This window comes from Thermobia domestica, chromosome 11 (assembly GCF_964235325.1).
Source record: "Thermobia domestica chromosome 11, izTheDome1.hap1.1, whole genome shotgun sequence".
Lineage (NCBI taxonomy): Eukaryota > Metazoa > Arthropoda > Insecta > Zygentoma > Lepismatidae > Thermobia > Thermobia domestica.
Window position 1 is genome coordinate 18,562,396 of NC_137464.1, and position 16,839 is coordinate 18,579,234.

The 16,839-nt window shown below is 35.8% G+C and overlaps 1 protein-coding gene across 5 annotated transcripts in view; it reads left to right on the plus strand.

Annotated features, from left to right (window-relative positions):
- The window catches only part of Bruce (BIR repeat containing ubiquitin-conjugating enzyme), a 195,271-nt gene that overhangs the window by 79,564 nt on the left and 98,868 nt on the right, over nt 1-16,839 (plus strand). For 2 of the 5 annotated variants that reach the window (XM_081730148.1, XM_081730149.1), the window contains exons 22-30: nt 185-396; nt 4,211-4,473; nt 5,822-6,114; nt 8,171-8,401; nt 9,793-9,970; nt 10,476-10,649; nt 11,786-11,942; nt 14,157-14,280; nt 15,824-15,979. In XM_081730148.1, the coding sequence (XP_081586274.1) occupies nt 185-396; nt 4,211-4,473; nt 5,822-6,114; nt 8,171-8,401; nt 9,793-9,970; nt 10,476-10,649; nt 11,786-11,942; nt 14,157-14,280; nt 15,824-15,979 (1,788 nt within the window). The remainder of the gene's footprint in view (nt 1-184; nt 397-4,210; nt 4,474-5,821; nt 6,115-8,170; nt 8,402-9,792; nt 9,971-10,475; nt 10,650-11,785; nt 11,943-14,156; nt 14,281-15,823; nt 15,980-16,839) is intronic. The other 3 variants (XM_081730150.1, XM_081730151.1, XM_081730152.1) reach the window with 3 other exon arrangements.

Genomic DNA, 16,839 nt, shown 5'->3' on the forward strand with positions numbered 1-16,839 from the left:
TGAGTGCTATATCTTATACAGTTTTATATCAAATAATAGGAAATACACAAGATCATTTTACAATGAATTAGATTGCCAGATCTTTAAATTTAATCAAAGAAGTGAGGTTTTTAGGGAAAATTTTACGATATGCTCTACCATTTCAAAGAGAAGAATGAATTCATAACAGAAACTCCTTTTGCAGATGCCTGCATCGCTTTACCAAGCATTTAACCAAAGTGTCTGTGAGAAGCTGTTTCATTGTTTGTGTGTGGGAGAAGATTGCAGAATTCAGTTACCAGCATGTACGTTATTGGTGAGAATGTGTGGTTTGCAGCCGTGGTGGGGCAACTTTCTAGCACAAACAATGAAGAATTTATATAGCTCGCATTATTCGTCAATTTTTCCTCAAGACAGGTAAGTACACAGTTAGTATTAACTTTTTATCATTAGAGCAGTAAGTTTTGAGAGAAATACGGTTATTAATTAATTCATTATGCCACTTTCATTTAACGATGTGAAAATGTGGCAGAATTCCAAACTGAGAATTCAGTACTGAAACCAGAAGAAATGTATAATTTTGGTTACAATACAAGTACGAGGGAGGATCGGAAAGAAAAGTTACAAAGCATATAACTTTTGTTATTTACTGTAACTTAACGAAAATTTGTTTGTAGATTAATAACATGTTTGCGTTTTTACAAGTTTGAGGACTTAAGATTCTGACCATGTATACCCGAGAAGCGGACATTCAAAGTCGTGACTCGTAAGGAAGATGATTAAGAGTAAAAATGAAGTCAGTGGTGCGGTCCCTATGAGTCTAAAACACTATACCTGCTGACATTCATAGGTTGATTGTGGAGGTGTATGGGGAGGGCTCAATTTTAAGGCAACATGAAGCTAAGTGGTATCCTGTCTTCAAATAAGGACGTAGCAGTATTGTTAATGACAATCGTGGACACAGCAGTAGACCCAGTACCTCCGGTAGTGACGTGAACTGTGCTCTTGCGGATGAGTGTATTCGTGTGTACAGTATGACGTCACTCTCAATATCAGCTGAGCTGGGACTATATATGGTACTGCACAGAACATTGTAATGTCCCTAAGGATAGGAAAGTGTGCGCGAAATGGGTGCCACGGGTACTATTCGAGAACCATAAAGGCTATACTTCACAGAGCTATCATACCACTGCCGTGCCTTCAAGACAACTATCCCTATCTGGATAACAAAAATTGTAATTGATTATAACTAAAAGATAGAATTATGAAATTCAGTCTACAATTTCTACTACATATTTTTGACTTAAAGGAAAAACAAGTATTAGTCTAACTTAATAACTGTAAAAGTTACACTTCCAGCATCGGCTAGGGCTAATTGGGATTTCATGGGCTTGTGCCTTGAACTACCTGTGCCTTGGCAGGGTTCCGATTTCTATTGAGAACTCGGGTAAATGCATCGTTTCTTCTTGCTTTCCTGTGCTTAACTGACTTAGTAAGATTTGGTTTCTTTGCGTAAGGGAGATGTAATAGACCGATGACGGCGTCTGGTGCGGTATGACGAAGCCGACAGCACGGCAAGGACATGACCCATGTGATCTAGTTCATACATAAGGCAATTAGAATGGCGACGTCGCTGAATATTCTGCAGCGTTGCGCAGTGGATGGGAATCATTTTCTTCACCGGGTAGTGACTGGTGAGGAAACAGTATTACATCTGTTCACTCCATCAAGGAACGGAGGCACAAATTCAAAGTGGTTGCTTCATCAGGAAAATTTTGTGCACTGTATTCTGAGACATACCAGGATGCTACTGATCGATTATTTAGAGCAGGGAGAAACAGTAAATACTGAAAGTATTGTTGGACACTTCTGAAGTTGCGGGATGCCATCAGACGAAAATGTACTTTTCACCTCTGCCTTGCGTATTACTTCTGGATAATGTGAGACCTCATTCAGCACAAAAAACTGTTGAACGTATCCAACGTTACGCTGGGAATGACTAATGCACCTCCCTACAGCCCTGATCTAGCTTACAGTGGTTTTTATCTTTTCTCTGCCCTAAACAGAACATGGGTGTCCATCATTATCTTTGTGATTATGTCAGAACCGCGAACCGCTGCCTCATGGTGGCTACTAGCACGTGGATTTGTGTGTAATGGGTATGGAAAACCTCATCTACTGTTGTGGTGTTTGAACAACAACAACAACAACAACAACAACAACAACAACAACAACAAAAAGACTAGTGTTTAATGCCCTCTATCATCAGGTATGTTGATATTCCCTCTCTCTCACATATATACACTGTAATGGGCATTGTAATTTTTTTTTTCCTGATCATTCCTCGTATAAAGTCAGAGATAAAACCTGTTTTTCGGACGCTGAATCCATATCAAAAATCGCTCACGTACAATTGTTCCTGCATAGAAATCAACATTGAAACAGGAAGTTCTACCAGTTTTACTACTTCTGATTTCAGTAGTAGAGTAAGAGTTGAGATGAAATATATATATTCTTTGGATTCTGAATCCATATGATCAGGATACAGTTTGTCATCTATTACCGTTTTCGCTTTATGGGGATCAATTTTGGAACTAGAAGTGGTAGATTTCTAATATTTGCTGTTACAAGGAAATACAAATCGGAACGTACTTTAGTGGTAGGAATTCATATATATATATATATATATATATATATATATATATATATATATATATATATAAAACAACTACTCGCTATAACCGTATTTTTATTTGACGATGAAGGGTTAAACAGAAAATCATAATTTCCACTAGTTTCGATTTGAATAGTAAATGATAAAGGTTGAAACGAAACTTAATTTTCGGACACTGAATCAATATCAAAAACTTGAGTTTTTGCTATGTCATCGTTTTCACTCTAAGATCTAATACTGAAACGGGAAGCAGTTGTAAATCTCTACTACACTAATTTTATTACAGAGATAAGAATGGAAATAGAATCTGTTCTTGGGACCGTAGTTTGATATCGGTAATCTGCTTTTCGCTATTATAGCTTTTGTTCTACCGAAAATCACAATTTCTACCACTTTCGGTTTGAACAGAAAGTTGGAGCTTATTCTTGGGGCGATGAGTCGATTCTAAAAATCCGCTTCTCGTTATCTCACCGTTTTCGCTCTGATACCTGACGACAGACAGATGGACATAGCCATTCATGTAAGACTTCCCACACTTACATATAGCATAATTTAAAAGTCTAAAATGCAAAGATTCAGCTTTTTCGAACGTCGGAAGATAAAGCGAGAGAGTGAAGGGAAACTGGAAGATAAATAGGTTAATTACTTTAAGACCAGAATTTTGATACTGACGTCATGTTTGTTAGAAATATGCAAGCTCCATCTGTAAGCAAGGTTTGTTTGTAATGTGTCTCGTCTTGTCAGACTATAGCCCGATCAAACATGTTGAGAATACATGATCGAACTAGAAAGGCAATGATTGTAGAATTGCAATTATTATTATTTTAGACTTTTTTTGAATGAAGGACTACACACATCAGAATAAAATAATTAAACAATATAATCGTATTTTTTCCTTATGTCAAGGCTGTACACTATATAATACCGCTTGTGCTTTTCTTCTATATATTCAGCCACCAAAGAAAATATCAGCTAATTAAAAATCGTGTGCATTTGAAAGGTAGAAAAGAATCAAGCTTACTTTAGTGATAACGAAGGATTTATTCATTAAAAGTAATTGCTTGTGCAGTTTAGACATTCTCCCAATGAGATAAAAACATTTCAGTTGCTCTCCGGTAAAATCTCGAACGTTGTTACTTTCATAATATAGGACACTTTAAGTATTTACAGGCGTAAGTTATTTAAGAACTGTTACAATTAATCTCACCTATCTGTTATAACCTAGTTTGAGTCTTAAGACATGATTTGAGCTACATTAGTTCGTGATTTAGAGCTGCTTTACAGTTCCTCTTCTCGTCTTTTAAATATTTAACAGCCACAAGTAGTTTCACTACTACCTTTTAATTTATACCAGGCCTCCATTGAAGCCTGTTAGTCTGCGTAGCGGTCACTAGCTAGAAGCATGGGTATGACGTAAGGCTTAAACAGCCCATATATGCAATAAATAAATAATAAAATGTAAAATCGCACATAAATTGATTTTTTTTCTAACAGTAATAAATTTTGTAAAATTCTTTGTGTTAAAAAATACTTTGAGTTTTTTAATCTTTTTTTCAGAGTTTTCATCTTGTTGACATTTTTGGGATGCAAGTCTCTAGTAAGCGGTTCAAAACCAGGAGTTATTGATAGTATGCTGAAGACGTTAGCAGAATGCTTATCTCCTCTGGCTAGCCGTAGCACAAGCGACTCAAGATTCTTGCGAGCAGAAATGGATCTCTCTCTGATTGGTTGGATCCTGTTATTTTTGTCTGTGTGCCTTGACAGTGTGGGTGTCAACACAAACAATGAAGAAGGAGACAAACCTAAGGAAAGAGAACAAGGTAAGATTAATTTCAGTTTCTTTCTCTTGCCTTCATAAAGGGATCCTACAAACTAGAAAACAAGGGAAATTCCTGGAAAAAATATCGTCAACGGAAAAATATATTCTTCCTAAGACAGAGGCGAGACTTTTAGAAAATTGACAAGAAAGCAACATTTATATATGTACAGGCTGTCCTGCAAGAATATAAAAATCCTGTAACTTTGAAAGTAAAATGTATATTTCAACGAAAGAGGTTTGTTTACAAAGGAAATTTACGTCAACTGTTGAATAAAGGGATTATGTATGTCTTGTGACTTGCCAAGTAAATGTGTTCCGATGCTGAAGGTTCCGAACAACGCGTAAACATATACCATCGCAAGTTCAATGCAACTGGAACTATAGCAGATTTGCCGTGTAATTGTAGACTCAGAACAAACAGATTGGACGATAGAAGACTGGAAGATGTTCTCCTCTAATAAACCACTATTTTTATTGCAGATAGGAAAAACTAGGTCCTCTGGTTGTGTTAGATTGATGCATCGCAATCTTGTAGTAGACTGGGTAATTTGTCATATTGCACTCTTTCCCCATTGCGGTGGGATTTTTCATGTCCTCTTGTGCACGTTTTATCCGTGAATGGCTCTAGGAACACAGTGCAAACTTCTACCTTTCACGGCCTCCAAACCCCAAATTTCCCATTCTTAATCATGTTGGAATTTATGTAATAGCATATCTAGTATTTAGGATCTCCGCGTCCATTTAAGAGTTGAAAGTTACATGACGTTTGATTGATCATACGAGTGAACAATTACCGACATATTGTTACAGCCCTGCTAATTCGCTTCTGTAGGAAAAGTGAAAGGACGACTTACACACTGTTAAGTAAGTTGTCATAATTTAGGATTATTTGGTGTACTCACACGACTGTAAAAGATTCCCTATAAGCTTTTTTTCGGTAAACACTTTGTTAGATAAAAAGGGCTACGAGTAGGAGGAAAATGGCTGTGAATTGTCCAGGTGGACGTAAAGTTGAAATACAAAGATACCGGTATGTGATTGTGTTACAAGGCTGGAGTTTAGTGGAGGAAGATAAACCTATAGGGCGAGTAGGCTGATACGAATTGGCTTTCAACTTCGTTGCGTGCACGGCTTTGTTGTCAAAATTTTCAATTTTTTCGATTTACATCAATAATTTTTTTAAATTTTTTTTTCAGAACACAGTTTATCGTAATAATTCTCAGTATTAGTTTTAGCTGAGTATCTAGTTAATATTAAACGATTATATTAGTAATAATAATTAATTCTTTTCCCACTGTACGTGTGTATAGTAATGATAGTTGATGTAACAAATTCACATTTTATTGCAGGGTTTTCATCAAGATGGGATTTCATTCAGGGAGAAGTAGCTATGCAGCAGAAGCTGGCATCTGCCACCCGAAACAACGCTTCGAGATGCTACAAGAGAAAGTTACAGAAAAGGCTAATGCATCATAAACAACAACTTGAAGATCTGGAGGCTGCGAAGAAAGCATTCCATGCATCCACCCAAGCTTTGTCTGCTTTGTCGAGCCAAGCAGCTAACTTATCCAGTAAACTGGAAGCTGCTTTAAAGCAACAGGAGCAGTTCTTTAAGAAGACGTTAAAACAACACACTGCAAAAGTGAGTTCACATCTTTTACTCATCTCTGACTTAGGGTAGTTCCAGTTTGCTTTGTAATTTCACTGGTTTAAGTTGGTCTTTCCGCAAGAAAGCTTTGCATATAATCAAATTAGCACAATGAGAATGTAAACACATACACATGCTCAGAAGCTATATGTGTAATGTACCCAAAGTTTATTGTGATGTATCGTATAATGTAACATATTGTGAATCAAAAATGGGTCAAAATGACAAGCTGTTGTTGCAGAACATAGTCTACTCTTTCACCAAGGACATTCACAGCTCAGAAAGAGTTTAAGTAATGTCCAACGAGGTCCAGAACGAGCTTGTTGGTTGATTTCACTGTTCATATCAGGCGCCGGATATCTTATTTTCAGGAAAGCATTCACAGAGCTAACTCTGTAGAGAGACACACCATACATAGATGAACATATTGTTTCAAAAACTGTTTCTATAGCTTTGCTCAATAAAGATAATTTTGGTAATCTGGGAAGGAGGGGTATAGAAGCTAGTATGTAAAGTTAACCCCTTTGTGTCCCAGGTTGATTCCTTTCAATTATGGTCTAAGCATTGCGTCGTGTGCCACATGCACATCAGAAGTGAGTAGCCGTGAGACACTCGGGAGAGAGAATCTAGACTCGTATGAGAATAACAAGGTCCACTCATCCACAGTCCATACATGATGTGTTCTACCTCATTATGTGGTCTCTTCTGTAGGGTACAGTCAATGGAATGTATTGGACCGGCCTATGAGGAATGTATTGGACCAACCCTTACTTTACGGATATCCTGTTGTGTGCTGCGATATGTTTACGCCTGTTGATGTGAAATTTGTTACCAGTACCTTTGCTGATCAAAAGATTATTAGTAAATATAGGTCATCTGCATACATATTGCGTAAGCCAGAATGTAAGTTGATATTTATTATCTGTGTCCTGATGTTTTCACTTGAGTCCTGCATTTACATTTTGTGGAACTAAACGTTCAAGGCCACAGCTCGCTGGATTTGACAACGCTTAAGTTGATTGATGATTCGTCCTTGTTGAAAGTCAAGATAAATTCGATTTGTCATTATCCCCTAAGTAGACATCACGTTAGGAGCAACATATGTGAATTACTTGGTCTCCCAGACATTCACTACATATGATGTGTGGGTACATGTTCCTGGTGAAACAGTGATTCGAGTGTATGATTGCATGAAAATCTTTTTAAAGTAGCTTGTGTATAGAAGGTGGATAGGTCAAATCTTGTTTTCTAAGAATTAATCTGGAATCTTACATCAGGCAAATGTCGTTATGGCAGATTAAAATAAGGTCTTTCCTAATTTTATTCAACAAATTGTGTGCTTACTGAGGACGATATTTAATAACAAAAGTCATTCTGAGAGAGTATAGAATGTAGAAATGTGAATTAAGTAAAATGTGTCGTCGGTGCATATTGTCAGTTTTCTTCTGTTGAGCCAGTTTCCATGCTGTTACTTCAAATATCAGAATTTCTTTTCTCTGCTGTTGTCGCGATTGTCTGATTTCAGAGGCATCAGGATCAAATACTTTATCGAAACTGTAGAAACGTGTGAGACAATGTGATTTGTTTTGAAGTTTTAAAGAATGTAGTGGTAACATCTTGAAAATTTTCGTAATTCGCAATTACATTACTATTCTCTGTATGGAATACCCAGAGAGAAAAGAAAGCATTGAAAAATTGTTTAATAAGTAAAATGATAGAAACCTTGCTTTTTTTTTTACGTGAAAGGCAAAATAAAAGGTAACAGAAAATCGTGTTATGAGGAACGAATAGGAAAAATACACACCATAAAAGAATTCAGTTTCTTTCTAAGTGAGAAAAGCATATAGAGTATCAGGACGAACAGAAAGTTGTGTAAGATGAGCTTGTATTTGATGTGGATTTTGTACAGCAATACAACTGAGCTAACACAACTTCGTCCTTTTCTGTTGGTTTCCCACTGAAGAAAGGCAAATCCGTGTGTTTTCCTATCTACCTCTTATTTTGCCTTTATTATGTTTCATATTTATCTGTGGATTTACTATTTGTGTAGCATTTTAAGGACATCCTACAGATCCGTCGTTATGATGGTCCAATGCTAACCAACAAGCGAGGTGCAGGAGGCAAAAGCTCTGGCTCGGAGAAGGATGAAACAGAAGCGGATCGAGAAGTCCAGCTGTGTCTCCCTCAGTCTCATTGCTTACCAGTTGCCCGAGGATTAATTTCATTAATACTTCAAATGGACTTCACATGCAACATTGATATGTTTCTATTAGCTTGCAAGGTAAGACAAGATCATTTTGTTTCATTTTTTTAAAAATGTAATTGAATGTTTTGGTCACCACAGCTTTCGAAATAAGAGGACAGATGAGACTAGGTGTGATTTGAAATTAACCAGAATACCACATATATCGGCAAATTCTTAGTTTCTGCAGTGGGTAATGCATAGGTTATTTCAAGTCAATTTGTTTTTTATATATGAAAGATTGCTAAAAATTACGAATTGCAATTAACATTGTTCAATGTATGGGAGAGTAACTAAAGATGAGAAAAAATTCACTTCCAGTTTAATATATGCGTCTGTAATAAAGAAAGGCCGGAGATTACGGTTAGAATGTTACTTGGATTGTCATAGAATATTTTATTATTATTATTATTATTATTATTATTATTATTATTATTATTATTATTATTATTATTATTATTATTATTGATTTGATGGGAGGCAAAGGGGAGATTTTTGAGTAATTCAAGACTTTCTGAGAAATTTGTTGTTCAATAAATAAATAAATTCAGCGATCAGAGCTTACAACGTTTTCCAGGTAGTAAAGGAAAACTAAACAAAAGTTAACGTGATTCGACGTGGGCAACAGGGGGGAGCTCATGTGGTTTGAATTTCACGTTAAACTAAAGGACCACGTTTTATATAGCCTCGGTACTGAACGGGACGCTAAATTCAAATCAGCCAATCAAAGGTTACATACAATCTGAACGCTCGGAAGTTACATTTGAGGTATTCCAATAGTAATACTAGGGTAATTGCTCTGTGATAGCCAGTTCTTGTGCCAGTGTGCAGTTTTGGAAGCGTTTCTTTTTTTCCTTAGAAAATATAGTTTCAGAATAAATGGACGATTATTTTGACTGTCAGGAAACAATCCTTTGTTGTTTTTGTTCATTCTTACTACTCGAAACGCTTCATATATTATAGGACTTATATAAGTAAGGAATATGTTGAGAGAGCTTTAAAATTTGTGTTAGTAGCTGAGTAAGAACATTAAAGAACTGGGCTAAATGTACTGACTGTGCAAAGATCAAGTAGTTCAGTACAGACGATAGTATAGTTTAATAACAGCTATTGATGGAATATATGATATACACGTTGAGAAGATACTAAGCAACGTCCTGTATGGGTTCACTGGATTTTGAAAACTAAGTTTGTTGTCGGACTTCCTCTATAAGAACAGTACCTACAAGTACATTCCGAAATCCACAGATGTATACAAATGGAAAATAAAGTGTGTATGGTAAAAGATTTAGAAATTCTTAACTTCAGTGTTCATTACCACAGCTACTGAAACAAATATAACGTATAGATAAGAATAGATTTAGTAAATTTAAAGACAGACGTAGTTAAATTTTATATGCACTTAACTATTTTTCCCTTTTTTTCTTAAGGTGGTTGCTCGGATTGTATTGTGTACACGACCAGCAATATCATTAGGAGAACTAATGACTCAGGATCAGCTTCTTCATTTAGTAAGGCTCGCTGTATGGAATGATCAGCATAAAGCATCATGGGGTGGCCCTTGGGCATCTCATGCTATTTGTTGTCTCTTGCAAGATATTCTGGAAGGTTAGTAGTATTATCTTGTGTTAGGAAGTCAGGCACAAGTTTAAGAACTAATAACAGAATATATATAGCGGAGATACTATAGTTTATTTATTCTTGCTTAGTTTGGAGGAGTACAGTATTGTTAATCGTGATGATAACTATACTGAACCTTCATCCCTAAAATTTCACCTTTGCTTACTCTGTCTTCACTTAGTGAAAATCTACAAATGATGAATATAATATCGAAGCTATATATGTTTATTTCTGAGTATAGAACTAGGTTTCGATCAGTTTTGTATTCACAGAAGTCATTTCTTCTTCTATTCGCCATTTTGAATTAATTCTGAGTAAATTTGTATTGTGAATTAATCCTTATACGGTATTAAAGGGGGGAAAACTACAGTATATTTTATATATTTGTTATTAATAGTATTGGATTATTGCTGGAATCTGATGCCTTATTAGTAGAAATTAACGTGTATAGTTGGACAGTGACATGAAGATTTTTGGTTTGTTACTTCTCCAGGTGTGAAGTTATATCCTAATGTACTTAACCAAGAGATCAGTCCTATTGAGGAGACATACGAAAATTCGCCATCAGTCTCGGGAGAAGTGACTGCTACTGAATCTGAAGAGCGCTTGCCAACTGCAAATGGTACAAGCACTGCGGAAGAGCAAAGTGAGGATGCAGTTGATGCAGGTATGTTTAATTGACGTAATTTTAGTTGGATATAACTCCGTAAAAATAACAGAGAAATCAGATTTCTGAACTCGCGGAAATTTAAATCTCGATCTTTCGCTAGCCGGATGTAGCTGGTGATTCAAGCCGTAGAGCTTCCTCTTGGTAAGGGAGATCTGAATTCGAGACAGCGATTAGATATCTCTGTTATTCTAACATTATTTCGCTGGTTTGCATTTTGAGCTGACGATCGTAGAATTTATTTGTCGCGGGTTCGAGTATCGCTTGGTATGGACGTTATGTATTGTTCTTTCATTATTTGCCATCATCATTCATTTCTCATCGTCTGCTTTAGCCTAAAGACAGACTTGTGGGACGTAAATTTGAAAATAGAAAGTGAATTCAACGTTGTTCAATATCAGATGGTACTTCACACTTCTGTAACCTCGGCACATAGGGAAGTAAATGTAGAGGACATGCTCTGGCTGCATTTTTCTCCCCAAGTACCCATTGTATAGGTTCTGCGTGAACACCTGAGTAACATTTGAATGAGAGAAAAATCCACCCTTATTGAGGCATCTAATAGTACAAATATAATAGTTGATATATTTATACATGCACCTCAAAATAAATAAAAGTGTGTATATGTAGTCGCGTTCGATATATATATATTTTACTTCAGTAATTTCTCTGAGAGTAAACAACTTCATGACATAACTTAGACTACTTTGTTTTCGTTTTCATTTGCACTTTTGATCATTATTTACAATCGTGTTGAAAGAAAGAAAAAAAATAATAATTTATGAATGACGCCGATTTCAGAACAATTTTACGTATTTTAAAGTTGTGTAAGTAGGCAGGTACTCGAATTCGTCAATTCATCGACATGTTTCAAAGAGGGAAATTTATATTGGTTTCAATAAAATGCTATAGCCTAAATCCTGTTCCATCAGTGGTTTGTGTAATGCCAAAACATCGTATGGTGGTGTGGTATATTTGTCGCAATGGAAGTCAAGTGGGTTCAGCTTCCACCTAGGCTTACCTCCACGCTATTACGTTCTTTTCTTTGAAAGGTGAGATTTAATTTAGTACATATTGATTAAGAATTTGTTAGCGTTCATTATGGCGTATTAATTTTTTAATTACTTGGGTTACAGGATCGTCAATGGGGAAAAACGATGGTTTCAAACTCCCCTCGCTGATGGAATCTGATGATAGTGAACTTGAAGATTTTATGGATGACATTCTAGAACGTGGGCGAAATCTACTTCGGAAAGGTTCTAGCAGTCGTGTTCCTCTCAGTTCAACCTCAAGGTATGCTATAATTTGAACAGTCGACAGTAACATTTTTCTGTTTATATTGCATAACATTTGTGTATTTCGTATTTCGTATTATTAATGTTGTATATATTTACATATAAAGTGTACCTTATTAATAAAAATCCAGTGCTAATTATATGTTGAAAATGAGATATTTCATAGTCTTAACATTTGTTTTGTGTAAAATACCATACAGGTTAATTATCATACCATTTCCTGAGCACTATACGAGGTGTGATCAAAAAATAGTGAATCATTTTATTAGAAACAAAGTAATAAGCTTACATGGAATTTGATTTAATCTCCTTCAAAGTACTGTCCTTGCCGAGCAATGTACTTATTATCCCAACGTTGAATCAATGATGAAGCATTTCTGGAAGAATATTCAGCCGCTCTGTCGTTGCCCTCTCAATGTCAGGAATGGTGTAAAAATGTTGTCCTTTAAGTACGATTTTAATTTTTCGGAAGAGCCAAAATTCGCATGGTACTAAATCTGTTGAGTAAGGCTGATGTGGATGGATAGGAACACTTTTTCCGACCAAAAACACGCGGATGAAAAGCAAGGTGTGGCACGGTGCGTTTTCGTGGTGAAGAAGAAAGCTATTTGCCTATTTAATTGGCGGTTAAAATGCTTTTCACGGAGCCATACGAGATGTTCTTCGGAAAGCGCTCGAATAGTCATTCGCTTGTTTGAACAAGTTTTTTTTGCACGTTTTCGTCTGTTTTTGACGTCGAAGGACGTCTCGATCGTTGTTCGTTTTCAACCGACTCCTTGCCTCCTTTAAATTGCCATACACTGATTTTGACATTTTGTGAGCTTCTTTGGCACTTTTTTGCAGCTTAGAACAAAAATTTATGATGGCGCGCGACATACAATCTTAAGACACGTCCTCACTGTTCCGCCTCTGAAAGCCAACTAACGTATTATAACTCGTTCGAACTCGACGCTGACTGTACCAAAGGTTTACTCTACCGAGCTTACTAGTTGAAATGGATACAACATCGATAGATGGCAATGTGCAGCTACATTTACCATACATTTTGATCACACCTTGTATGTCACGCAGGAGACCTGGATTCGATTCACAGTGGAAATTCATGTGGTTCGGGTCCCGCATTAAGTTCGTCTCATATAGCATCGTTGCTGTAAGGGACATTGAACTTCAAACCAACAACTATTCACCAATGTGTGCTAATAGCTTTGAGATTCATGTGTGTTTCACTTCTGCGTCTGTGGTAGAAAACTGGACATATCAGGTGTAGTTTTAGATCAGACGCTTCGCTAGGTGTTAAAAGTTCGATATACTTTGAAAGCATCGTTCGATCTACTTTTATCAGGTATATCAAAAAATACAAGAAAATTGAAAGAGAAGAAAGTTGTTGGAAATACGTGGTTTTCTACCTAAAATGGTGGGATTTTTTCAATCACACCAGCTGAATGGCTTCCACACTGGCAAAGTTCCCAATGTTAAATGAAAAAGCAACGTTGCTAATTCAGTAGGCTGTTTGCTTGGACCCTCACTATAACAATAACGCAGCATTACTTGCAGCATAATTTGAGGTGTTCTAGCTTTCCTCATACAACTACTCGTTCCACATGTCATTTTTGTGTTCCGTTCGAATAGCCTGCTGAACGGGAAACGTTGCTCTTTCGTTTAATATAGCACGCGTTACCAGTATCAAGCTAACACGTCTGGTGCGATTGGAAAAATTGCACCATTTTAAATTGAAAACCACATATTTCCAACATCTTTCCTCAGTTTCCATTTTTGGTATTTTTATTCATATCAGAGCTGGCTTATGGCCCCATACTTATGATACACCCAGTATAAATGAAGTAATTTAAATTTGTTTTAACCGTACATGTAATCAATAGTATTCGTGTTTTAAAAGTAAAGTATCTTTGACTCAACAATCATAGATTTACTAAAATAAATTCGTGACTTATTGAATTTAATTAGCAATACTAATTGATTTGTGTTATGAATTTTAATTTGAAAATTAAATACTTAGGTGCTAGTATTTGTGTAATAAGGATGTGCATACAGAAGCAATTAGATAGTCATTATTTGATACTTAGCTACTAGTAGAGCCGAGAGTACATGTGAAAACTTGCTGTATATTATCATGATGATGAAGTAATACATTCAATATTGCAAGACACAAGTAATAAGTAGACGAAATTGGCTAATATATATCTTTTTCCAGTATATCAACTGCAATTGATGCTCGCTTGGAATACGGCGTAGAGGGAAATGCAGAAATAATGCTGCGAAGATTGACAACACTGGAAGCACATTACCACCCTTTTAATGTAGCTACTGCTGTACAGGTAAGTTTTTGTCTAGTGCTTGTAGTGAAAGTGGATGAGTAAGATTTCAGGCTGACAATAAAAAAATCTAGAAAAAATAAAGTAAAGTAGATTTGTGGTAAAGTGCTCGCCTGGTGCGAGAGGCCCTTAGTTCTATTACAGGTTTTTCTGAGTGTTTACTATTTCTTCCCACATCATTTTAACATCTATTTTAGCCTCAGGGGCAGAATGTGTGATTATACTTAAGTTTTAATTTCACTTTAAAATAAACCAGATAAGATAACAAAGCTGGAGACCCAGGTTCGATTCCAGGATGGAGATTGGATATTAAGCAGTATGTACTCGTCTGGTACATTTGGTGCTGACTTCGTAGGTTTTGAAGAAAAAAAAATAACAAGAGAGCATAAATTTAATATACAATAAGTGGTTCATTCAAATTTCTATTGTATACATGTAAAATTCTACACATTTCAGGAGTGCAGGTAAAGTGCAGACAACACGTACTGTAACTCACGTATACTGGAACTCTGTATAACGGCCACTGCAGTCATTGACCTGTTACAACCTCCCTAGTAGGAAGTGAATGCCACGCCGATAAGTCGTGAGGTTTGTAATCAAAGAACTGTTGTAAGACAGTTTTCACAACCTCCACATCATCAAAAGTTTTTCGGGTGATGGAGCTCTGAAATACTCGGTGCTAAACTGTGACCTGTAAAACACTGATAGAACGTTTGCACCTACTCAGTATTATAAAATTAGTACTGAGCCATAAGGTAGTGAACTGTAGTACAACTAATGGATGAAGGGGAATCTCAGCAATATCATATACCAAGTTTAAGGAAAAAATATTTCACAGTCTCTGCTTCACACATTGTCGGTCTGGCTGAAACTGAGGTTCATTCTGTAGTTAACTAAAACTCATGAATAATAACTTTTTCGATTGTATGCTCGTGTTGGAACTACTAGTGTAACTGAAAAGCTATTACCAGAAATAATCTAAAATTAAGAATTTAAATTTTAATAAACAGAAAACTTAGTCTCTGTTCGATTCTGTTGTGAGAGTATAGCGATCTTAAAGAAAAGAAGAAAAAAGAAAACCAGTCTTTAGTTACTCTAATCAGAGTTAAGCTTTTGAGTGACAGTACATGAGAGAGAGAATAACATTACGTGTACTTCAGACAATCATAGGCACAATATTTATAAGTCAACATACCAACACTTGCTATTGTTATATCTTTCCTGTGCATCCGTGAAAATGCTGTACCGTAAAAATATGAGAATTGGTATCGTATTGAGAATGTGCATGTTATATAGTTTCATTACTCTTCTACGCTTTATGCATTGGTTCGGATTCGCATACATAGAGGAAGTGGTGTGATGTAAAATCGGTTATTTCCTAAGTTGATGGTATATAAAACTTACTTTCGAGTTTTTCTTTTAAAATCAGAATTAAATCATTAAACACAAAATTGCACATTTCAGGGATACAGTTTCCAATTTCTTCGTAATTGTTCAGATTCTACTTTTTTTTTTTTTTTTTTCTTTTCTTTGTTTTTATCTTCAGATTCCTCCTGAAATGACTAAACAGAATAACTCGAGTTCATGGGATGAAAATTCATCATGTTGGCAAACGACGGAATCAAAAGCTAACAGTAGTTTAGAGATGTTAACAATTTGTTTTGATAAAGTATTCACGGAGCTTCATATTCAGGTAAGTGAAGTAAGTGAATCAGAAAATTATTTTATTCATTGTTTTAAATATTTGTGTATTTTTACGTCGGTAATTATTTTATTATTTGTAATTATGTAAAGCAATGTAGTATTTCTCCTAATGAATTCTCAAAAATAATAATAAAAACAGTGTCTAGACTCCTGTTTTGCTTGTTTTTAAATCGGTACTCATTTATATTATTGTTTAGTAGTTTGTGTTCAGATATATATATTTAAGAAAGAAAGAAAAAAATACATGAAAATCTGTACAATTCTTAGTTGGACATTGAATTATATTGAGAAGTGCTTCGTATAACAGAATTCAAGTATGATAAACTACATGTAACTTCATTATGAGTGTCGACATAGTTTATTTAAATTCGTATATGAAATACACAGTGCGGCAATTAGAAAGCATGACTGTGTAAAAAATGAATAATGTAATGAATAACAAGTAGAATCAAATTACCTCGGTTGATTCATCGTAGGAATCTTCTTTGTCCACACACAGCTTCACATGATCAAGCAAGTAATGAAGTGGCTTTTGCAAATCCTGAACTACAATGATGTTCATGGTCCCCGTCATTGTTTTCTTAGTGATAATAACATTGTCAAGAAAACAACCCATGTGTGGAAAGGAGAGGAATCACAAGGGAACAGGTCAGGCGAGTATGCGGCGGTAACACTTTTTTGTGCCAAAAAGTCCTGAAAAATCATGCGTTGTGTGCTGGGACATTGTCATGTAACAGCTTCCAATAGAGGGCGTTCTGTTACTCCGGTGTCATATGCGTGTTGCTTCGCAGCAAAGCTTTCAGATCAAAGGTTCCAGCAAGTTTCGTCTCTGGGTATAAATTTCCAGTAAAAAATGGC